Consider the following 25,583-nt stretch of genomic DNA (forward strand, 5'->3'; position numbering starts at 1 on the left):
GTTTCTATATGTGGGAGAGTGTGTGAGAAGAGAAAGGGAGAGAGTGTGTGCATGAGAGAGAGAGAGAGAGAGAGAGAGAGAGACATGGAAGTCTATGTGTGAGTGTGTGGGGGGAGGGAAGAGTGTATGTATGCATTAGTATATGTGCAGGTGTGTACATGAGAGAGAGAGAGAGAGAGAGACAGAGAGAGAATTTCAACATTTGAGAGTGTGCATGTGTATGTGTGAGAGAGAGAGAGGGTGTGCATGTGCATGTGTGTGTGTGTATACGAGAGAGAGAGAGAGAGAGAGAGAGAGAGAGAGACGTATATATGTATGTATAAGTATATGTGTCTATGTACAAGTATATGTATCTAAAACACAATATTGTATATACTATATATTTACATGTGTGTGTGTGTGTGAGAGAGAGAGAGAGAGAGAGAGAGAGAGTGTATGTGTGTGTGAACATGTATGATGAGAGAGAGAAAGGGAGAGAGAGAACACTTCTATGTGTGGAAAAGTGTGAGAAGAGAGGAGGAGTGCGCATATGTGCATGCATGTGTGAGAGACATGTAAGTGTGCGAGAGTGTGTGAGTGTGTACATGTATGTGTGTGTGAGACGTACTTGTGCGAGAGTGAGTGCGTGTACATGTACGTGTGTGTGAGACAAAGTTTGAACATTGAGAGGGTGTGTGCGCGTGAGAGAGAGGTGAGAGAGAGGGAGTGTGTGTGAGAGCGAGACCTAGAGAGAGAGACAGATGGCTGTCGCCGCGGTCCAATTTAATGGAAATGCAAAACAACTTTTTTGGTTCTCTCTCTTTTACTCCATGTACTGCCGCCCATCTCTGCAATTCGCCCCCTTTAAGCCTGCTTTTGTATCCGGTTTCTTTCTCTCGACTTCTGAGCCCACCCTTCTTTGAGCCTGGCCAGCGCCCACCACCTGAAAAGAGAATCGAAAGTGGCCGCCTTCGTTCTACTCTTCAGGTGCATTGCTGCGAAAGGTCGGATCCAGGGCGGTTGTCTGCACACTTAGTCCTTTTTTTCCCTCACAATTTCCAGGTTTTGCCCCTAAAAAACACAGCCCACTAAGAAATTTGCTTTGTTTTTTCTTATGAGTTATTTGTGCTCTAACGAAAATACGCCCAAAAAAAATAAAAGAGAATTTTATTTCTATTGCCTCTCTGCAATTTTTTAATTTCACGAAATCCAATTGAATGAGTAGATGTATGAATCAATCATTATTCTAGTCATGGACTATGAATATGCTGATGTATGTTATCACGCCTCAGATTAGGGATGTAAAGAGGGCAAAGAAAGGCTTAAAGTTCTAGAAAATCAGTTACATGTAATATTGAAATATTACATATGATATTGGTTCACACCAAATGTGATCTCTGTATATTTTTGTGGTGTAATCACCACTACTTAAATGCTCCATGGGAGCTCGATGGCGTTCATAGAGTTTCCATTTAATCAACCACAGTACACAAATCATTAGTTAACCAAAGCCAGCAAGCAGACAGCTCCATGGTTTCTTTGCATGCAGGCAACAACACTGTGGAAAGTGAAGAATGTTACATGTGGAAGCTTCGGGGAAGATCGGTAACTTCAATGCTCAGAAATCAAAAGAGAGAGAGAGGGAGAAGGGGACACAGTATTGGGTCCCGAATACCTTCTGTAGGGCCCCCACCACGAATGGTGTATTTGCTTTTATTAGAATGATGTAAAATACTGAAATAAAAGACTGACTGAACCTTCTTGGCTGAGATGGATCTCTGCCCTTGACCTTCAATCCTTCACCCCTTCTGCGTTAGCTTGTTCTAGGCTGTCCTGGCCCTTGGTTCAGCTTCAGCACTTGATGAATGATGAGATAAATGACTTGATCTGAGCCTTGGGTATGGATACCCTCCTGGACAGCCAGTCGGCCAGTTTACAGTAGTCGGCTGTCCCAAATATGCTCCACGACTGAATAATACAGCATAAAATGCTAGAAAATACTAGAAAATGTTGCGCATGCCTACAGTAAACGCTGGGCACTAGGCACATGATGTATGCTGCTGGGCAGCCTGTGTGGGCTGCCCCACACTTGCCCTACAGTCCCTTAGGGCTGGATAACCAGTCGGTTACCCTTGCATGAGCCCTAGGGCTGTCCTACAGCCTTTCTATGGTCCTCCCATGGTTGGTGGGTACAGCCGGGGCCTTCCTGGCCCTTATGGGGTTTGTCTTACACTTTCCCCATGCCCACAAGAGTCATTGGGGTAGCCCTATGGTTGGCCCCTTTCCTATATGCAAACCCTAACTGTCTACACAGTGATCTGGCATCCAGTATGATACCAGATACACAGAACCATTGACATCACTCCAGAGGGAGACTCACAACGCGGATTGGCACTGTTTCATGTGCAGGACAATGCACACCTGACCTTGGACTCATGTGTAGGACAATGCCCACCTGACCTCGGACGACCAGAATGGAACTCTGGCTGACTCGTCTCGGACTGGGCTCACATGGGACAGTTTTCCATCCTAGGTCTGCACCTAGTGCACAGATATGTCTACGTGCATCCAAGTGCGGGATGCACATGACATCCCCTTCTGCTTAACTTGACGGAAGCTCCATAGCTTCCAAATAATCCGTCAATAACATTGGATAGTCGTCGAAAAACTTTTGTTAAGCCATACGCTTCGTGGGTCCCTCGGTCTTGAAACTTCGTGAGGAATTGTCTTTGCCTTTTCGGCCTGAGCCATGCTTGAAACAGTTGCAAAGGGATCTGTTCTGGAACCATAACTTCAGCTTCATCGATAATATCTGGTTCCGTCTCGTCTTTAACTTTTGAAGGGATCGGACCTGCATATGGCTTTAACCAACTGACATGAAACACATCGTGCATAGTCCAACTCGGAGGTAGGTTCAACTTCATTGAAACCTCATTAATCTTTCTCTGGATGGGAAAAGGTCCGAAGCTCTGAAAGACAACCTTGGGCATGGCTTACCCACTTGCTTCAACCTTTGCTCATAATCCGAAGATAAACCCAATCCCCTTCCGAAAACTTCATATCCCTTCGGTCTTTATTGGCCTGTCGAGTGTAGGTCTCTTTCGCTTTAGCTAACCTGTCTTTTACTGACTCTAAAATCTCTTGGTAAGACTCCGTCACTTTGTTCGCTTCAGGTACTGAAGACGAGGTCCTGGTCAATAGCGACTGGAAAGGTCTTCCAAACCCTGCCTTCATAGGGAGTCTTGCCAATAGCTAAAGAAAAAGAATCATTCAAAAGAGCTTGAATTAAAGGCAAAAATGATTCCCACTTACCTTGCTGATCGTAGACATAACACTTCAGCACATCAAAAGGCCAACTGGTTGTAGATCTGTGTCTGGCCGTCTGTTTGTGGGTGAAATGCACTGGAAAAATTCAATTTAGTACCAAAGTTATCAAACAATGCTCTCAAAAAATGACTTGTAAACTTGGCATCTCGGTCTGACACTATGTCCCTAGGAATACCGCCAATCGGGTACCAATGCCGAATGAACAACTGGGCAACATCCTCGGCGGTCACATTGGCTTTGCATGAAATAAAGCATAACAAATTTGCTAAATCTATCAACTATAGTTAAGCACTGAGTATTACGCTTACTTGGACTGGGAGGCAGATTTGTGACAAAGTCCATTGAAATATCTTGAAAGGTCCCTTAGGAATTGGCAAGGGCTGTAACAACCCTATCTTCTTTCCACGAGGAGCTTTCACCTTTTGACAAATATCACAGGGTTGTACATATGAAAACACCTCTCGTCTCATCTTTGGCCAATAATATTGCCATTCCAATTTCTCCAAAGTCGATCGAATTCATGATTCCGCTCATTAGTCATGTACAAGTTCCTAAAGCAATAAAGCAATCTATTCCTCGTACTTGATATATGTAACAGATCCTAAGGAATTCTAGAGTCATGAGTCACTCTCAACTCTTGATCATGAAAGGAAGGATTTTCTAAAGAAGTATGAAGATTGTTTTACAGATACTCTTCCGAGAGAGCTACCTCCAAAGAGACCGGAAGATCATCAGATTGACATCATGCACGAAGCTCACCTCCTAATAGACCTCCTTATCGAGTGAGTCAAGCTCAACAAGAGGTGATTATGAAGCAAGTGACAGAGGCCTCGAGGGAAATTGCCCGTGCAATTGGGACGGTACTTTATCTATGTAAGGATGAAGCTAGCAAAAATAATCAAGGTAATAGCGTCTAGATTGTATGAAATAGAAACAGTTGAAACCCCTAAATCAGTAGAGGTGGATTTAGGTGAACTAGGAAAGTTGCAGTTGAAGTTTGGTCCCTTTCCTAGTGCATGCTTCAAATGTGGGGTTTTGGGTATATTGCTAGGAACTGTGGTAAAGGGAACCTGGCGAAAGAAGAGGGTGAAAATTTGGAAAAGTTGGAGAGTGAGAGGAAAAGGGGGGAGATTGAGGGGGGTAAGGGTAGTTTAGGCATAGGGGACAAGGGTAAAAATATTGAAGAGAATATTGAGGATTCTGGGGGAGAGGGTGGGATGGAAGATAGTAAAGGGTAAAATGAATGTGAGACAAGCTAAGGATGAGGCTAGGAAAAAAGCAAGTGGGGGCGATAGTGTCCAAGGAAGGGGTCAAGATGGACCCAGAAAAAGTCAAGGCTATTGTGGAATGGCCAGAGTTGACTAGTGTGCATGAAGTTCGAAGTTTCCTTGGCTTATGTGTAAGCACCCCGTACTGGTATGCTTAACAATTAATATTCCCGTTTATTTTTGATGGTTATTCCGCCCTTAGAATAGATGAATAACAAAACTAACTCCAAATAACTCAATGCTGAAATTAATTACAACACATGTGCATAAGATAGCAATACATATTGGAAGTAAAGTTGAGAGACATATAATGGAGCCAGATTGAGGTTGAAGCGGGGCAACCCCCACCAAGATGGAATTTATTTCTACTTAATCCAAGTTCTTTAGGATTGAGTTTAGTTACAATCAACCTGAGAGTGAAGAAGAAGTAACCTTCACTCTCTTAGACCATGCAAAAGTCTATGCTAATGAACATACAAAAACAAGCAAGTATGCAAATCCATTTTCTTACATACATGGACAGTGAGAAGCTCGAATGAGAGAGAGAGTAATAAGCTGAAATTGGATTAATAAGAGAGCTGAAACCTCATTTACAGACTTGCTGCAATAATGGACAGCATGGGAAAAGGTGGAAGATGGAGTAGTTACATCATGTGGAAGCGTTGATGGAGAGGTAGGGGTTGTACCCAAGTGGTGTGGGTAGCTTTAGGGCGAGTAGCGCGACTGATTTACAGCAAGGGAGTTGTGTGTAGAATGAGAGAAAAAGGTTGTATTTATAGGAAAAGAGAGCTTCAAGGCTTAAGAGGGACAATAAGGCTGAAAAAGACAAGTGCTAGCCACATGTTAGAAGGTGGGACAAGTGGAGGGACACTTGGAAACTCAAGTGACAAGTGTTGGGACACTTGCTCAACACTAGTCCATTCTTCTAGAACACTTGGAGCTCAAGTGACAAGTGTTGGGACACTTGTTCATTCTTCTACAACTTTCTGTGGTGGTGAGGTGTCAACTGCCAAAAAATAGAAACCTCCAAATTTAGCAAGTACAGTTAGGATGCAAAAATTACTAAATATAGTAAGTGATTCTTAGGGAGCCCCCTATTATGGGAGTCAAATGAAAGCTCTTTCCGTCCACATTCACAAAACAGTAATGGTTTTTCCATCTGATGGATCTAACTCATGTAAAATGAAAATCAAGCAATCACTAACATAGACTTTAATTGGTCATGCCATCTTATCGATTGTAACTGTCTGTTCTGGCGGATCTAGCCCACACTCCTAGGCATCAATTCTTACTGTGTGCGAGCTTGACCCTGGTATGCTTGAGTTCCGGCCATAGGCGCCCAATCAGGTCTATAGGTGGAAGTGTGCACTATCCATGTTCTAGCCCATTGCGTGGACCCACCATGACCTATGGCCACTCACCAGTAGCGAGCTTCTATGCACGAATCTGTCCAAATGAATGGATTTTCTTGCGTATCTAAATTCAAAGGAAAACAATAAAAAACATAGAAAAAAGTAAAATTATTACAAAGGATACAAAGAATTCTTTCTTTCATTTTGTGTTGAGTCATGACATTATGCTCATACTACAAGAAGTTCATCAAGTGGTTTGCCGTAGTAGCAAGTCCAGTACATGATTTAACAAAGAAAGCTGTGGGATTTCAGTGGGTAAGAATCCTTTGAAGCATTAAAGTTTTATGCTAGCAAAAGACCAGTATTGATTATCAGATTTATCGAAGCATTTATGGTAGAGTGTGATATCTCAGGAGATTGCATTGGAGCAGTCTTGAATCAAGAGGCCATGCCGTGACCTATGAGAGTCGAAGACTTCAAAGAGCCGAAAAGACCGCACCCACATAACGAGAAAGAATTGATGGCTATCATTTATGCCTTAAAGATTTGGAAGCACTATCTTATGGGTGTTGAGTTTGTTATCAAGACAGATCATCAAAGTCTTAGGTATTTTATGTCTCAACCTAAGATATCAGAAAAAGCATATAAGATGGGCTAGTTATTTGGCCCAATTTCATTTTCAGATTATGCATACCCATGGTAAAGACAACAAAGTAGCAGATGCTCTATCTCGGAGACCCATGACCCATGCAGTTTCTATGGATATCATTTGGACTTCACGATGATGAAAGATCTTATGCTACAGATGAAGATTTCAAGGATATTTGGGACAAGTTGCAGAATGGAGACTTGGTGACCTCTTATGTCATCAAGGAAGGGTTCCTTATGATGTAAACCGGTTTATGCGTGACTAAGGAATTGAGACCAAAGGTAATGGAAGAATGCCATGCCCCACCTTATATATGGACGTAGAGGAATCATGACAAAAATTCAGGCTTTGGAGAGTTATTTTCTATTGGCCTAGCATGAGAAGGACATCGATCAATATGTTCGAGGATGTTTGGTTTGTCAGAAGGTCAAGTTTGATCGACAAAAAAACCTGCAGGATTATTGCAATCTGTCATGTGCATCCCCGCACTGGATGCCACGTAGACATTTTTGTACAGAAGGTGCAGGACCTGGGATGGTGAACTGGTCCCATGTGAGCCCAGTCCGGGACGAGGTCAGATAGGGATCCATCTTAGATGTCCGAGGTCAGGTGTGCACTGTCTTGCCACAGAAGTCTAAGGTCAGGTGTGCACTGTCCTGCACATGAAACAGTGCCAGTACGCGCTGTGAGTCTCCCTCTAGAATGATGTCAGTGATTCTGTGTATCTGGTATGGTACCGAATGCCAGATCATTGAGTAGATAGTGGTTAGGACAAGGGGACAGCCCATAGGGCTACCCCAGATCTTAGTGTGGGCATGGGAATGGTGTGGAACCACCCCCATGAGGGCTAGGAAGGCCCAAGCTGAACCCACCAGCCATGGAGGGGCTGTAGGACAGCCCTAGGGCACGAATAAGGCAAATTCCAAGAGTTTACAGTCTTTCATGGCTGTAGGGCAAGTATGGGGCAGCCCATACAGGCTGTCCAGTCCTTGGGATGTGTGCAAAAGGCTTGCCCAGCCATTGGAATGCAGGCGCATCACCTCCCAACTAGCTAGGAATAAAACGCAGCATTTATGGGATTTATTTTAGCATTTATTGCTGAATTTGCATAAGTCGTGGGACTTTTATGCTGGCCACTTGGAGCTGGCGGACTGCTCATGAGTAGTAGTATAAAAGGCTTAGCCCACAACCCATTCATTCATCTCATTATTCACCAAGAGCTCAAGCAAATCAAGGGCTAGAAAAGCCAAGGGAGTTGCTAAGCAAAGGGTTGGAGAACTGAAGGTCAAGGGTAGGGATTTCCTAGCCAAGAAAGGTCAAGACTTCTATATTTTCTTTTTCAGATTCACATCATTCTAATAAAGCAAATACACCATCCAATGCCTTCCATGTCAGTTTATTGAAGCCATATACGGGACTTCCCCCTGAGGAGCTTGTAATGGACGATCCACCAGATTTGGAAGAACAAGAAGAAATCTTACAGCTGGAACAGATTGTATTCCATTTCGTTAGAAAAAGAGGAAAGATAATGGTCAGGAAATTCCTCTTGAAGTTAAAGAACTATTGGCCTATGGATGCGAAATGGATGTTGGAAGAGTACTTCAAGGACTACCCAGATATTCTTCGAGCTTATGAGAAAGCATGAAGTACAGGCTTGAAACGACTGTATCTCTAGCACTCTTCATTGTATATATTTATACTGAAATGGAATTGATCATTATCTTGCCTATGTAATGGTCTTGGTTGGATATGCTTTAGGTTGGGTGGCAACGATGCCCGAAAGCCCAAGGAGCAACATTTGTATATGGGAGGCAACGATGCCATATATTTTGGACTTCGCAATCAGGTGGTCATTGTGACCAGATGGTCGAGATGACTGTATTGGATTTCGCAATCAGACGGTCATTGCGACCAGATGGCCCATATGACTGTATTGGATCTCATAGTTGGGTGGTCAATGTGACTAGATGGCCCAGATAACTATGGAACACTTCCTGGGCGGTCATTGCGACCAGATGGCCTTGAGGATAGTCTGAGCGGTTTCTCTCGGGAACTAGATGGGTGAGCACGGTTTCGATGAAACCAGACAAGACAATCCATGAACAAGAGGATCATTACTTGTGCATTGCATACTAATGTATGTTTGAAATTCTTTGACTTTGTGTGCTGTTTTTGATGTGTGGACAGTGCTGGGATTTATGGGATGTGATAGTTAACTGGGCTCTAGACTACCTGGTTAGTACTTGAATACCTAGTAGACGCGAATGATGCTTGCTTGTTTGTTGACTAGCTTGTGTCTAGTTTTTGCAGAAGGTGAGTATGCATTTATTATCTAACACATGTCGAAGGCTATGAAGAACATGTACCATCAAGAACAAGGACATGGTCAAAGAAAGGCATAAAGATGTTGCCAGAGGAGCAGTAGGCACCACATATATGAGGAAAGACGAGATGCACAAGAGCACTAGATGGGGCTAGTATCACGATCTTATGGAATATTTGTACCCCACAGTTGAGGACAACTCTGAGGGAATGTAACTATGTGCTCCTCCAAGCTCTTTTCACATGATGGAACTCATCCTTGGACACTTGGACTGGTTGATGGATACATGGGAACATGGATCCTTAGGTTGGCAAGGGAAAAAACACCATTATTGGTCAAAAAGCAAGAAAAAGCAAAAAGTCAAATTATGTTGACCAAAAGTTGATGGCACCATTGAAAAGAGGACATCGAACTGGATCAAAAAGCTAAAAGCCACATTTTCAAAAAGCAGCTCCAGGGCCAAAAAGCAAGGCCCTGAAGTTATAAAAGCACAAATCAAGAACTTTGGTTATTATTAATAATATTTAAAGAGAAAAGCAAAAGCCAAGAGGTAAAGCAAAAGCAAGGCAAAACAAAAGCAGGAACCTCCCATCTAGTATATAAGAAGCTTGTATCCTCATGGAGGAGCATAGAAATTTTTTGGAGCTTAACTTTGTGGAAAGCAAGAGTAATCTTGAGCATCATCACCTTCCATCTTGTAACATGCAGCGGAATTATGCGTAATGAAGGATCTTGTCACACAAAGTCTCACACCGCCTTCTTTATCCCGAGTTTCGCGAGTCTTTAGCAATCCACTTTTATCACTTCAAACTTTAAGAGATGAGAGAGAGAGAGAGAGAGAGAGAGAGAGAGAGAGATCTATCTGTACACCTTATTGGGTCCCAAATTACCCAATGAAGGGCTCCCTCTTATTGCTAGGAGTATTTGTTTTATTATCTTTGAAGAGAATGATTTTATGACTGACTTGGGACTCTAGATACGCCAAATGCAAGACCTTTTGAAAGACCAAGAGTCAGACTGAACTGTACACGGCTGCAATGATGACCGATCTCAAACCTATGCACTCTTCAATGGAATGTAGGAAGGTTGCAAATCTGAGGCTGAGAGAAGGGGCTAATTGGGACTGTTTCTAGGCTGTGTTATGCACTATGAATGAATGAGAATGCTGCGTTTTACCTTCACCAAAGTGGCTGTAGCAAAATGATGAGGTGTATGAGTGCTGAAACTGTTTGTATGCTGAAACTGTTTGTATGCTGAAAACGCAAGGTTCTGTAGTGCTTCTTCTGGCTGAATGCTGATGATGCTGCGTTTTGATGATGTATGGCTGAAAGCTCAAGCGTTGATGCTCCTTGGCCTAAAGGACTGAAACGCTTGACTCCAAAGATGATGAGATGGAATGAATGATGCAAGGCTATGCTATTTATATGCTCTTACGTGCTGGTCGGCTGGCTGTGAAGCTGGCCGACTGCTACGTGACTTGCATAAATGGATAATGTTGGAATAATATGGTAAAAATGCCAGAATAAATGTTGTAAAATATGGTAAAAATAGAAGATGATATTCCAAGGCTTTTGTAGTGGTCTATGTAGTCTATCTGCAAATGAGATGAATGATATGGAACATGCAACCATGATCTGATGCAAACCCTAAGGCTTCTATTGACTCTATGTGCATGAATGATTCTCTCCAAGTGGGTTAAAGGACTTGACTAACTGACTCTTACTCTCTAAGGCATAGGAATGATCTACGTAGCTCGTGCTTGACATATCCTAGATTGAGGATTACAATGGGGTCACGACGTACGACAAATATCAAATCCTAAAGGGTTTACTGCTGTACAATGTTGAACTAATGATGAGCCATCTTGTCACCATGCACTACCGTCCAGAGTGCATGTGACACCTCTCTATCTCCGTACGCAACCCAGCTCCTCCACCTCCACCGGCAGCAGGACCTTTGCAGCACCCACTTCCCTAGCTGCTCCGTCTTCCGCCGCCGCCTCTGTGCAGTAGCCCGCCGACCTACTACAACATATCTGTCCTCTGTTGGTGGTTCCGCCTTGTACCGCCTGTAGCCGCCTTTGTTGCTGCTGCCTTCAGTCGCCGCCAATAGCCTGTACGGTCCTTGCATTGCCATCTCCGCCTGCTGCCCTGTGGAGTACCTTTGCTTCTTGCTGCCGCCCATGTGCTGCCCTGAGAAGAATCATGGATGCATGTGAATGCATTAGAGGATTTTTACAAAATAATGACGTGTTTTTCTGTTTGTCTGTGTGGATGTATGAAGAGATAGGCAATGGCGGGGACGCCTAGCATTGCTTACTAGAGTGCCCGTGTTTGCTGACAAATTTATCGCATTTTTCAGGGGTTAAAACATGTGAAAAGAGGCCCAAAAAGGGGACATTTTTATAAAGGCCAATTATTAGCTTTTTGAGTTCACTCATTTTAATGTGGGTGGACACTATTGAGGTTGGGCATCACATGTGTTAGGAGCACATTATTTGACAACAAGACTCGTGGAAAGGAGTAATCAAATAGTAACTGCCAGATGTAACCCCAAGAGAAAAGATTTCCATTTATACGTGGCTTTCTAAAAAACCCACCAACTTGTATTCTTTAAATGGTTGACAGGTCACCTTCGCCAAAACAACAACAGACACGAAGGTTGGGTTCGAAAACTCTCCAGGCGGCGATGGTAGCTTCTGCTGCATCTGCCCGTACTGCACCCACTGTACCTTTCTTACTGTATCTGCTACCCGTCAACATACAGCACTGGCTGAATTTGCTGTAGGCCGACGTTCTGTTCATACTGTACCTATTGCACCAGCCGCCAGCTTGCTCTGTGCTGTACCACCCTGTACGACAGCTTGCTTCACCACCCTGTATGATAGCTTGCTCTGTACTGTACTTGCTGGACGACTACCTGCTGTACGATTGTACTTGCTGAATGTACTGTACCTGCTGTACGACTGCACCAGACTGTACGTGCTGTACTTACTGTCCCAGTTGCAAGTTATAGAGAGGCCAAAACGTCACAGGCTGTGGCCAACAGATACCTGCAACAAAAAGGTTGTGATCAACAGCATCATAAGTTACATGTGAACCGGTGCAAAGCAAGAAAGAAAAAAAGGCAATCCTAAGGTGGCTGTGAGCCACGCAGTCCAGGATAAGCCAGTATGATCATGAAGCTGATGCTACACAAAGCTCTCCCTTTGAAGACTATATGCTGCTGTGGCTTCTCATACAAGACTCCTTTAGAGGAAGGAAGGGATTTGTGAAGAGCTTCCAAGAAGAAAAGGCTGCAAGACTCTTCAAGTGGAGGCAAAAGTTTGCTAAGAAAGGAGACAGGTGTTTCTTCGAAGCCTCTCCAAGAGGGGAGAATGATTCAGAGAATGGTTCAGTAAAGGATTCTCAAGAGGAGTGAACTTCTTGATAAGTTACCTTTATTGAGTTCTTGCATGTATTGGAAATCTGGTGCAAAGCACCCTTATACTTGTACTATAAAAATACTCCTTGGAATGAAGAAGTTCCGGGGGGGGGGGGGGGCGCGGGGGGCACAGCGGAAAAGAGGTGAACTGCTGTGAGAAAGAAAATGAAGAAGTGTACAGAGAGAGAAGCTGTATAAACTCTGCTATATACACTAGATCCGGTACAATACGAAGTGGGGGGCAAGGGTGGTATATACCACCTTGTGCTGCTTGTCGGCCAGCCTAAAACAGGCCGACAACAGCAGAAAAGGCCCACGATTGAATATTATCAGTCGGCCAGCAAACAAGCCAGTCGGATGATGGCTGCCTTCTACTTGTTTCTCCAAGTCCCAAACAGCCTAGAAACTCTCCACACAGCACCAAAAAATAGAAAACCCTCAAGCTCTCAGTGTCTCAAAGCTTCAACCCACCTGGGGCTCTGATACCATGTCGGAATGCACAGCGGAAAAGAGATGAACTGCTGTGAGAAACAAAACGCAGAAGTGTAGAGAGAGAGAAGTTGTATAAACTCTGCTATATACACAAGATCCGGTACAATACGAAGTGAGGGGGCAAGGGTGGTATATATACCACCCTGTGCTGTTGGTCGGCCAGCGTAAAACAGGCTGATAGCATCAAGAAATGCCCACGACTGAATATCATCAGTCGGCGAGCAAACAGGCCAGTCGACTAGAAGAAAAAGAAGTTGGCCAGCGCATAAACAGTCGGCCAACTGCAAAAGTCCCCCCCCATGACTACTGGGAAAACATGGAAAATGAGGAAAAATGGAGACTATTCCTAACTGGGCGGGCACACCCACAACAGAGGCCCTCACTCCCTACTGAGTAATATAGTACAGACAGGAGATGACTGCTAACAGTTCCGGCCCCAATGATGTGTTGAGAGAGGATAGCTTTCATTTAGTGTAAAGTTTTTCATTGTTTTGGAAGTGTATTCAAACTAGGATTGGAGTGTTTATTTGGATGCCCGCGCCATTACAGTGGTATCAAAGCCAAGGTTCTCAATATCAAATTTAAGGCAAAGGCATCCCCCATTCCTCTTGTACAACTTACAACCTATGGGGAACCCTCCACATGAAGTGGAAGCTATAGAAGAGAAATTGCAGCAGGAGATCAAGGGCCAAGAGGAATTCTATCTCCAATAGATTGAGGAGCTGAAGGAGGAGTTATTCCAAAATGATAGCTTAATTGAAGAGCTTCAGGAAAACCAAGGAAAGGATTGTTTGGTCACAAATCTTCATTGATAGGTTGGGAGATTGGGCCAGACAAGAAGGGCTAAATCCAAGAGAAGTGGCCATTGCTTTCTTGTTAGAAGAGGGTTATTAGCTATCTCGTACTTCATCAGGGGTATTTATTGAAGAGCCAAAAGATAAGCTGGATTCACTCATTAAGTTTTGTGGCCTCATTATGATCAATTTGCTGGCTACGAAGCTCCAATATAGACTTATGTTGGCGATACAGATCAAGCTCCTCCCGATCGGTGGAAAATACATAATGCATATCATGTCAACCTGTGGAGGCCATATGTGTGACTACTTTCCATGGAACCTATTTTGGAAGATCCATCAGAGGTGGATGAGCTTGAGGAGGTATTGCAACCTGAGAAGATAGTTTTTCATAAAGAGCATAAGCATGCAGGTGGCAAGCTAGTACACATGTATCTTGTGAAATTTAACAACTATTTGGCTATGGATGCAAAATAGATGGACGTGTATTATTTTCAGGATTATCCAGAGCTTCTGAAGGCCTATTTGGAAGATTTTCAGTTGCGGTCAACTGCTTAGAAGCCGGGGGGATGTCACAAAATTCTTCATTGCTTCTATTTTCTACTGTTCATGTGTGGCATATTGAGCTTGACATGACGTACATGTGTGGCTCATGGAGCTTGACATGGTGTGTTTGTATGGCATATGGAGCCTTGTTGAAATATGGAAGCAAGAGCTAGAAACTAGAAGACTAGAAGTAAAATAAGAACAAGATAGAAGGACAAAGAGTCACCTTGAGATGAGTGTAGACAAGACACAAGCTAGATATATTGCAATGATGTGACCCATGAATATATGGGCCAAAGTACAAGACATAGAGCAAGAGTGCTTATGGGATAATTGTAGAGGTGCCACATGGCACACACTCAAGACACAAAGACTCAACTGAAACTAGTCAAATGTAGACTAGGGAAATAGTACACCTAGTGTGCACTTATCTCCAACACCCTCCTTAAGTGGACACTAGGAGAAAGACAGAAAGACAAGACTAGAAGACAGACATAAAGACCGATAGACTGTTAGACAAGACAGAAGACATGACAGACAAAGATCCTGAGACACCCCTCCTCAAGTGATATCCTCATATGGGTCCACAAGGATAGGGACAAGATGGATCTAAAACAAGACACAGTCAGATTGATAGACAAATAGATAGACAGACAAGACTAGATAGACAAAAGACTGACTGTAGACAAACAGATGGACCTTGAAGACATCCCCTCCTCAAGGGCAATCTCTGTCTCTCAGGTAGGAACAAGAGAGAGGTCCTAAAGCAGAATGAGTAAGACATAGAACCCCTTGACCTACATCATCGGTGGTCAAAGTGGTAGACAAGAAAGATGAAGTAATCAGAAAGCCCACTCCTCATCATATGAGGAATGAACAGCAAGATCTGCTGATGGAGATGCTGCAGCAACATGGGCTGAGGTAGATGCAGGGGCTGATGTAGAGGGTTTAGAGTAGCAGTCCTTCTCCCAGTGATTATCACGGCCACAAATGGTGCATGGATGAGCCTTGAAGCAGTCCTTCTCCATATGATTAGTTTTGCCACAATGGGTGCAAGGCTTTCTTACCTTAGAACTTCCTTTCTTTGCTAAAAATGCAGTGTCAGTTACCTTTTGTTGTTGAGTTCTTTCCTCTTCTTGGAGAGCATTGATGATACCTTCAAGAGTAGGATTATTGTGATACTTGAAGGTAGTGACAAGAGTAGCATAGGTGTCAGGTAAGCTTTTGAGAAGCACATCAATAGCAATATCTTCGGAGATGGGGGACTTCATTGATGCAAGCTGAACCATAAGACTGCGAAGATAATTTACATGGGAGGCTATAGTAGCTCCCTCCTGCATATGTAGATCAAAGAATGAGATCATAAGTGCAATCTTAGAGTTTTTAGAGCGGGGTCCAAAAAGGGTATCCAAAGTGATCCATGCTTGAGAAGCAGACTGTATGTCGGAGATGTGATGAATATAATCATCTCCAAGACCGAGCAAGATGATAGCATAGGCTTTGTCATTCTTGGCAGTGGGAACATAAGTGACAACTTGCTCAATGTCGGAATCTTCGGGAGTAGCATGGTGAACAACGTCCCAAAGACCTTCTTTCATAAGATGGCACTTGATTTTGATTTGCCAAGTATGAAAGTTGGACCCATTGAATTTGTCGATAGACATGAGAGAATGGGTAGAAGAGGCCATGTGGGAAGGTCTTACCTCTTGCTAAGATGCAAGGGCAGTGTCTATTCCCTTACAAGATTGCAGAAATGAATGAAAGAAGAGATCCAAATTGTTTTTAGAAGCCAGCTCTCTCACCACTTGTCAAGGCCATAGCATGTGATAGCCCATCGAAGTATGAGGAACCAGCAGTTTGCAGATATGAGCATGAACAAAAGGAGACAATGCACAGTGCCTTGTAGACTCTTCAAGAGGAAGCGATGGCAGAACTGAATAGTTAGGCGGCCTGAAGGGGAAAAATAGATAGCGGCTGTAATCAGGGCGTGAGCAGACTGTTGTAGAAATAGACAGCTGTAGCAAATGCCCACGAAGGTCCAAGTCGGGCTGCAACGTCAAAAACAGGTCGGCCAGGAGCTGTATGAGCCTGAACACGTACGGGAGTCCGCAGCAGCTGCTGGAAAACAGGCCGGAACAGCCTCTGGAACAGGGCGGCAGCAAGAAAGTGGCCAGACAGCAACTGAACAGGCCCGGCCTGAACTGAATGTGAATAGGCTGAGGTAAAAAGAAAGGCCTGCAGCAGCAGCAGGGCAGAACTGAAGTAGAATAGGTGCGGCTGGTCCTAAAAGCTGAGCGCAGCTAGGGAGATGGTGGCCTGAAGCTATGGCGGGCAACACAGGGCAGGAGCAGCTTGCTCTGATACCATGTTGAAATATGGAAGCAAGAGCTAGAAACTAGAAGACTAGAAGTAAAATAAGAACAAGATAGAAGGACAAAGAGTTACCTTGAGATGAGTGTAGACAAGACACAAGCTAGATAGATTGCAATGATGTGACCCATGAATATATGGGCCAAAGTACAAGACATAGAGCAAGAGTGCTTATGGGATAATTGTAGAGGTGCCACATGGCACACACTCAAGACACAAAGACTCAACTGAGACTAGTCAAATGTAGACTAGGGAAACAGTACACCTAGTGTGCACTTATCTCCAACAAGCCTGACATGGTGTGTTTGTATGGCATATGGAGCCTGACATGACAGTACATGTATGGCTCATTAGCCATATTATCATGTCTGGTGTAATCTTCCACTTTTGGAAAAGTAATCTTTTTTGGATGATTTGTGTACTTCTTTGTGTGATGCTTTGCATGTGGTTGTTTCTTCGTGTCTAGGATTGTGTTGCATGTTCCATTTTCATTAAAATATCTTTTTGGATTGCATTTTGTGAACCTTAGTTTGCTTGTAGACTGAAATTGGCATTTAGTGACTACTTGTATGAAGTAATTTGTCGAAAAAATGAATCTGAAATTTATAAACAGCTTGCAAAACTTGGCTTTAATTGCTCTTGCAACATTTAGCCATGATGAATAGCAGCAAGAGCAGCCTAGGTACGCATGTTCTTTATAACCATGTCACTCATACTTTTGATGTCTACCATAGTCCAGTGCAGATTATTCTACTGTATGATTTAACTCCCTTTTGGTGTTATATTGGCAGGTATCACATGCAGCTGATGGGCCATTGCCACTTTAGAATTTTATGAATATCTCCCCATGTTTGTACCACTGATGGTGGCAGTTGTATGTGTCCATGTAGATATGAGATGACTTTGAAATGCCATGACCTAGAAGAGAACTTAGATGCAGTGGCAGACGAGGCGGACAGTGAACCTTTCCTTTCAAGGTCACAGGGAGATGAGAGCACTGATGGTGGAGGTACCTCCTCTGATGGGGACGGACCACATTCAAATATTCAGATACCACTATTGGAAATCTTGGTACATCGCCAAGGTAGCAAAGATGCTGAACGCGATCCTACTACTGTTGACCAGCGGCAGTGTCGGATCTGCCTTGATGTTGGGGGTATGGTAATTCTTTTGTCCTCCCGTATGGATCATACATTTCACATATATTTTAAGTAGGCTTTATGAGTCTTCCTAAATAAGGAGGTTAGGCATGCCTGAGTGTGCTGGCTGCTGTGTGGTATTAATGTTTCTTATTTTTTAAGAAAATTGAATGATTATGGCGTAAGCTGAGAATGACAGCTGAGCACGATACTTGTACACGTGTGACTTTAAGAATTATGGCGTGAGCTGAGGATGACTGCTGAGCACGATATTTGTACACGTGTGACTTGAGGTGTGGATATTATCGTAAAGACAAAACATTGTGGCTAGCCCGGTGTCAGCCATGCAGTTAGGTGGTCTTTTTGGGGGAATTCTAGCTCAAGGTGAGCAGGTTCCACCGTTGTTTCGGTTTCAACCGCATCTTGAAGGTCGGCTGCATGTATAGAGATTTGTGTGCTTGGGGGCCTATGATCTCTTTGATTCTGTTTTTGTCTGGGCAATAGCCTCGAGGCATGCCCTTTGTTTTTCGTTATCTGCCTCTTGGTTCTCCTCCCTTTTCTTGTGAATTCGATAGAGCATGTCCTGGGTGAGAGGTCCATAGTAGCATATCAGTTTACTACCATTGAAATAACCTTCCATCTCTGCCCCATCCGGGGTCTCTATCTTTATTGCGCCCTTAGGATCAATTTCAGTGACTCAGTTAGGGACCTTGGCCTCGGTACTTGAGTTTTCGTTTGGTGTTCCTGACACTACGAGTACCCGGTCTCCCACCTTCATGCATTTGTCTATTAATTGGTCGTCAAACGACTGCTTGCACCATAGTTTTCAACCATCAATCCGTAAAGCGGATTGCAATCTTCTTAGTTTCTCCAAGGCAATTAATCTCTCTATGAGAGGGTTTCCCTTGAGATTGTGTCTCGCTGTGATTTGAAGGTTGGAACCAAGTTTTCCATTGGCATGATTGCATCAAGCCCGAATGCAAGCTGGAAAAGTGTATTGTTGACAGCCACCTTGTAGTAGGCAATGTAGTAGGTCCATAGAGCAGAGTGCCTACACACATGTTGCTGTTGTCTATCATGGCGGCCTCGTTTAGGCTATTGCTTTCTTCTCCTCTACCGCCTCTCAATTCAGAATACATATATTTTGGGAGAGTTGGGGTGGCCCAGTTTGTTTGAGTCTTGGGTGGCTCGGCACTTGAGGTCTCTTGGCCCCAACTGATAGCCATATATATGTTCATGAATTATTGCCACAATGTTGGCCAAAATGCATGTAACTTTCCCATCATTGTGTCAGACCTAAAAGGTGTCTATTAGACATTACATCACATTCTCAGTGTACGTTTTAGAAATACAGGTGTCCCTTGCTTCTCAACCATGGCTTCTCCTCACAGCAGGGGCCTTGCAAACATAAGTCAGATGGAATTGGACCAGAATATATTGAGGATGACAGCTGCTCCACTTGAGTGGCCATGACATGTTTGATTGGTTTGGATCTCCAACACAATTTATGTCGGGTAATAGGGTTCTAGTTTAATTGGAGGACATCGATTGCTCTTTGACTTTCCTTGACCCTCCTTAGAACTTTGACAAAGATACCTTATCTGTGATGCCAAGGGGACTTTCTGTGATCTCCTCTTAGATGTGACCCCACAAATCCTGGGTTTGCGGGATCCTGTGAGCTTGAAGAGAGATAAAGCGTACCTCCCCCCTCCCCCTCTTGCACCCCACGAATGGACCTCAATTCTAGTTTTGACTGCGCGGTCCTGTGGTCTGGTTTTGTCTGATGTAAAAGTATTTGGTTGGTGTCTTTTCTCTTGCAAGTGTGCTTTTTCAAGAGTTGCTCTCTATGCCTATGAACCTCATGCAAGAAGAGAGCCACACATCTCTGGTGAATCGTGATGACTCTCTAGCTTCCAACATGGAGTCTCCCTGCAGCTTGCATGTTGGCTTTGAGTCTACGTGCGTTCATACTCTCTCATTGCAGCTTTCGAGTACTACTAAACTTGGACTTGCCCCTAAAATCAAGGATAAGATTGATTGTCATTTTGATGATCTTTCCCTTTCCCTAGGAGTTAGCTCTGAGGTGTGGGACAAGTAATGCTAGATGAAATTTATATTTACTGATGAGCTGTGTGTTTACTATTTTGTGGTTAGCAGATCAAGCTTCTATATCAGCTTTCAGTAGATTTTCATTGGTTGCCTTGTTTTGCAGGTGATGACTTGATTGCACCATGCCAATGTAGAGGCACACAGAAATTTGTCCATAGAGCTTGCCTTGATACTTGGAGAGCCACTAAGGTAATGGTCTCGCTCTGTTTGCATCGTGACTCTTCAGGAATATCAAAGGCCACATGCACATGCCGGTGCACACATATGCAACCCTTGCTTTGTGATTATATTTTAAATAGATTCTATCATTGTTGAGAACACGAAGTTGTACATATCCTGAGTTGGAGAGCCTCGCTAGCGCCCGAGCTCCCCCCTTCCTGTGTGTGCTCCCCCCCCCCCCCCCCTTTCCTTCTCCCTATCCTTCTTGTGCACACACCTGCCCCCTTTGCCTTTTTCTGCCTCAGCCCATGCTCCCCCAGTTTCCCCTGTTCTCCCCTCCCACCTCTGCCCCTTGAGCCATTCCATTTGCTCTTGCATTTTACTTGTGACCTCTTTGAAGGGTTGTAGTTCACTCACGGTCAGACGCCTTTTTTCGACTAATAGGAGGTTTTCATGGGAAGACATCATTGTTTTCTTTCTAGAGTGGCTGTATTATTTCATAATACATGTAATTGTCTTTTTCAGGAAGGTTTTGCATTTGCACACTGTACGGAGTGCAGGGCATTGTTCCATCTGCATGCAAATGTACCGGCAGACCGTTGGTGGTTAAGACTGAAGTTTCAGCTACTGGTTTTGAGAGACCATGCAGCAATTTTTATTGCAGTTCAATTGGTAAGCCTCTTTGTTTTTTTCAAAATCACGTGCTGACTTCTTCACGTGGCACTGATCGGTAATAAATGCTCAATCGCTTTATTTTTGTCAGTTTTATTCCAATTTTCCTTTCTGGCTGTAGTTAAGTACAGTAACCATATATTCATTGAGCCATGATTAAATTTATACACTTGAGGCATATGTACTAGTACTAAATCACACATGGACATTGGAATGGAAATGTAGGGAAATGTTAAGCCACCATCTGTGGAAAACACAAGGGAAGTTGCATTTCAAAAAGACTTTTTATGTTCTAAGTTTTACAAAGAGACACTTGTTGTTTGGGTCAAAGAAAGAGTGAATTGAACTAAGACACTTAAAAGCTACTAATTACCTTTTTGCATACACATTAAGTACTCTTATGGAATATAAGTAGTCCTAAGGGGGGTTGAGCCTGTTCCGGCTCCAGTATGTGTGTGTGTTGATGGTCTTGTGTTTAAGTTAAGTTGAAATGTGCTTAATCATCCTTTAAGTGTTGTTCACAGTAGTGTTTTGGACCAGCCACATTGCATTTATATCAGAGCCTGGGCCCCTACCCTTTGTGGTGGAAGATGGTTCATTCTCTGGCTGGGACTAACATTAGTGTAATTAAAAATGATGGACGGCCATTCACTTAACCATGCAAGGCACTCACACAACAAATCAAAATCACGGAAGATTTTGAAGCATTAACTAAGGAGTGTTGCAAGTCTTTGAAGGCCAGTAGCAATATCATGACTATGTGATGTACCAACTCCTCAAGCAATTGGTGAAAAAGAAATACATCTTCGGAAATACCAACAAGATGCTCAGTTACAAAGGATCATAGAAGGTAAATAAACTGAAACCATGATCCTTAATGGTTATTCAGTTTTACAGTTCTTGTTATCCAAAGCTCTTGCGTGCTTTGAAACTAATGGATGGAGAGCTCGTTGGACATCATGGGTTTTCAGTTTGATTTGATCAGCTGATCTTGTATGCTGTATTTATGCCAAGAATGTGGAAACATGGCATTTGGTTTTTCATTGCCCCACACACAAGATGCATGGATGTCATGTTTGGGGACAGCTTGGGCAGCATTTGCATGCTTAAAAGACACATGGGATAGCCCTAGAAGCATGTGGATGTATACACGTTTGGGGATTGTGCTCTCGTGGCTGCTGCCATGGAGTTTGTATGCACCCAAAAGGGTCTATATCTAAGGCTGCGGGCCTTATTTTGGCTGTACATGTGGACTTGCATGGCTATGTGTAGAACACAAGTCTTGAGTTGAAAGTAGGTAGCTATGAATGCATATGGGACAACCATGTGATGCTGCGGCCCTTATTTTGGCTATACATGTGGACTTGCATGGCAATGTCTATATCTAAGGCTGCGGCCCTTATTTTGGCTATACATGTGGACTGACATGGCAATGTGTAAAACACAAGCCTTGAGTTGAAAGTAGGTAGCTGTGAATGTATATGGGACAACCATGTGATGCTGGCAACAACTTGGTTTATGTCATTTGGTATGGGTCTGTAGTACTCAAGAATAGCGCCACTGTCATGGGGTTGCTCTCACATTCTTGTTGATATGGTTGCCGCCATACATGACATGGGTTCGGTAATACCTAAGTGATGTATGGTTGCTGCCATGGGCTTGTTAATGCCCGCAGCATAAAAGATACTATGTTGCAGGTGTTTTATGCATACATAGAGACATACTCCATGGGCTTGTTAATGCCCGCAACATAAAAGGTACTATGTTGCATGTGTTTTATGCATACATAGAGACATGCTCCATAAAGAAAAGTGCTAATAGATCTGGCCATTGATTGGGCTGGAAACAAGATTAGGTTTCCTTTTAAGGGCAAGAATGTAACTTTTGATGTAGGAGTTGAGGGGAATTCCATTCCACTCATTAGTCATGTACAAGTTCCTAAAGTAATAAAGCAATCTATTTCCTCATACTTGATATATGTAAGAGATTCAAAGGAATCTGAGAGTGATGAGTCACTCCCAACTCTTTATCATGAAAGGAAAGATTTCCTAAAGAAGTATGAAGATTGTTTTGCAGATACTCTTCCAGGAGAGCTACCCTCAAAGAGACCAGAAGATCATCAGATTGACATCATGTCAGGAAGCTTACCTCCTAACAGATCTCCCTGTCGTGTGAGTCAAGCTCAACAAGAGGAGATTATGAAGCAAGTGACCGATCTATTGGAAAAGGGTTTGATTAGACCTAGCTCATCACCTTTTTGCTCCCCAGTCTCATTGGTTTAGAAAAAGAATGGTTCTTGACGTATGTGCATTGATTACAGGGCTCTTAACAAGATCACTATGAAGAATAGATCTCCTATTCCTAGGATTGATGATATCCTGGATAGATTGGATGGAGTCACTATCTTTAGCAGGATTGACTTGAAGAGTGGTTACCATCAAGTTAGGATTGTTCAAGAGGACATTCACAAGACCGTATTCAAGACTACTTTTGAACTTTGTGAGTATTTGGTGATGCCTTTTGGTCTTACCAATGTCCCGGTTACTTTCAACCTTATGATGGAAAGAATATTTCGAGCACATAGAAAGTTTGCAGCTACTTTCTTTGATAACATTATTGTGCGTTCAAAGAATGAAGAAGAGCATCGAAAGCAGTTGGATACGGTATTTCAGGAACTGCGGAAGCAAAAGCTATATGTGAAGGACAAGAAGAGTGAATTCTTTTTGTTAGAGAGTCACTTGGGCTATATAGTGTCCAAAGAAGGGGTCAGGAAGGACCCAGAAAAGGTCATGGCTATTATGGAATGGCCAGAGTTGACAGATCGAAGTTTCCTTGGCTTATGCTCTTACTATAGGAAGTTCATCAAGTGGTTTGCCATGGTAGCAAGTCCACTGTATGATTTGACAAAGAAAGCCGTGGGATTTGAGTGGGTCAAAGCTGAAAAAGAATCCTTTGAAGCATTAAAGTTTTAATGCTAGCAAAGAAATAGTGTTGATTAGTCTAGAGTTATCAAAGCCTTTTATGGTAGTGTGAGGATTATGTTGTTAATCCTGCATATTGTGTACTAATTACTACTTAAGTAATTAACTTAGAACAAGAACCTTCAGGAGAACACTTGAGACAAGATTGAATTGACTTGTTGTTATTAAACTGAGTACAATAGGTCTCTTATATAGGAGATGAAGAGACACATTTGAAGAGGCATGTCCTTTGATGAAAGGACACGACCTTAGACGAAAGGGTACAACTTTTAGGCTAAGGGATGTGTCTAGTCGATGTAGAGGCACAACCATTCATTAAGGGATACACCATTCGTCGAAGAGATGTGGCTATTTGATGAAGAGGTACATCCTTTGACGAAGAGTCGCAACCAGTCGAGGGTAGGGGTTTCCTTTGGCTGGTAACTCTTTGCATCTGCAACAGTAATCAGCAATGAAGAGAGAATTTGATACATAAACACGTCACAATCGTGACAGGTAGAGTGTGATGCCTCATGAGATTGCATTGGAGTAGTCTTGAACCAAGAGGGCCATGCTGTGGCCTATGAGAGTCGAAGACAACAAGGAGCCGAAAAGACCGCACCCACATACGAGAAAGAATTTATGACTATTATTCATGCCTTAAAGATTTGGAAGCACTATCTTATGGGTGTTGAGTTTGTTATCAAGACAAATCATCAAAGTCTTAGATATTTTATGTGACATGTCTCAACCTAAGATATCAGAAAGGCATATAAGATGGGCTATACATGCCACATCATCACCAATTTGGGGACTTCTTTTCCAACTTATACTAGATCCGGTGACTCATGTCACTAGTTGGGAATTCTCTACGCTTCAGGACTTATGGACGGACTTCTTTGTGTGGACATGACACTTCATGGCAGGGGACTTATGTCTACGCCAATGGTCATGTGGACTGGCACTTCATGGTAGGGGACTGATGTCTACACCAGGGGCCAGTAGGTTGGACATGAGAGGCTGGGGATTTTGGTCTGTGTCCATGTCGAGATTACGGTATCCCGGTTGGCCTGGGGATCTTGGAATGACTGTTTCTTACAAGCTAAATGAAAGGGAGATTGTCCAATACATTCTTATGCATGGCATACTTGCATGTATGAAATTGTTTTTGTGTTCACTGTTTTACTGCCTGCAAGGTCTGCATGTGTAGTTTACGGCAGGGGACGCCCGCCCGTGAATTGTGTTTGTGAATTTTTATTATGACCTAGCTTGCAGGTTGTAGAGAGGTGGTAGGTGTGCCTCTAAACTCTATGTTTCTTCATTTACGAGTTATGGCTAAATTTACTGTTTTACCGGTCCACACCTCATTTAAGTGTGGGCAGACAAGTTATAAGTGACTTTCGTTCACACTTCATTAAAGTATGGGCGGACAACTTATAAGTGGGTTTGGGCGCCTCGCCAAGACTTGGCCACCCTCCCACTCTTGGGAGAGTTATGGACACTTGGGAAGTGGCCCAATGAAAATCTTTTGCCAGAATTGGACCAAGGCTTATCCTCTCTCTCTCTCTCTCTCTCTCTCTCTCTCTCTCTCTCTCATTAGATGGGCGCATATGTGAAACCCTAATTTTCAGAAATCCTAATTTTTACAAAAATCCTAATTTTTGCAATAACCCTAATTTTACAAAAATCCTAATTTTCAGAATTTTCTCAACAAAAGTAGGTTATTCAACCTTTGCTTATGCTTATCTCTACATATGGTGCTGCTGAATTCTGGAACCCTAAATTTCAAAAACCCTAATTTTTGCAAAAATCCTAATTTTTGCAAAAATCCTAATTTTTGCAAAAATCCTAATTTTTGCAGAAAACCCAATTTCAGAGCCCTAGTGTTATAGAAACCCGGAATTCAGCTGAAATTCTAATTTGCAAAAACCCTAATTCAGTTGAAACCCTAATTTGCAAAAACCCTAATTTCAGCTGGGAGTACATTGGAGAATTCTTTCATCACTACTTCAACCTGAAGC

The 25,583-nt window shown here is 43.1% G+C and overlaps 1 protein-coding gene across 6 annotated transcripts in view; it reads left to right on the forward strand.

The window, feature by feature from the left end:
• Positions 1–727: 727 nt before the first annotated feature.
• LOC147642437 (uncharacterized) overlaps positions 728–25,583 on the forward strand; it is a 41,292-nt gene continuing 16,436 nt past the window's right edge. Inside the window, exons 1-5 of one of the 6 annotated variants that reach the window (XM_086806428.1) lie at positions 743–1,041; positions 1,529–1,584; positions 17,315–17,679; positions 19,875–19,960; positions 20,456–20,602. In XM_086806428.1, coding sequence (XP_086662554.1) covers positions 17,400–17,679; positions 19,875–19,960; positions 20,456–20,602 — 513 coding nt within the window. In that variant the 5' untranslated portion in view covers positions 743–1,041; positions 1,529–1,584; positions 17,315–17,399. Of the gene's footprint in view, positions 1,042–1,528; positions 1,585–17,136; positions 17,206–17,314; positions 17,680–19,874; positions 19,961–20,455; positions 20,603–25,583 lie in introns of all 6 variants that reach the window. The other 5 variants (XM_086806437.1, XM_086806471.1, XM_086806463.1 and 2 more) reach the window with 5 other exon arrangements.

Source organism: Cibotium barometz, chromosome 1 (assembly GCF_041138505.1).
Source record: "Cibotium barometz isolate CiBa-2024 chromosome 1, ASM4113850v1, whole genome shotgun sequence".
In the NCBI taxonomy this organism is placed as follows: Eukaryota; Viridiplantae; Streptophyta; class Polypodiopsida; order Cyatheales; family Cibotiaceae; genus Cibotium; species Cibotium barometz.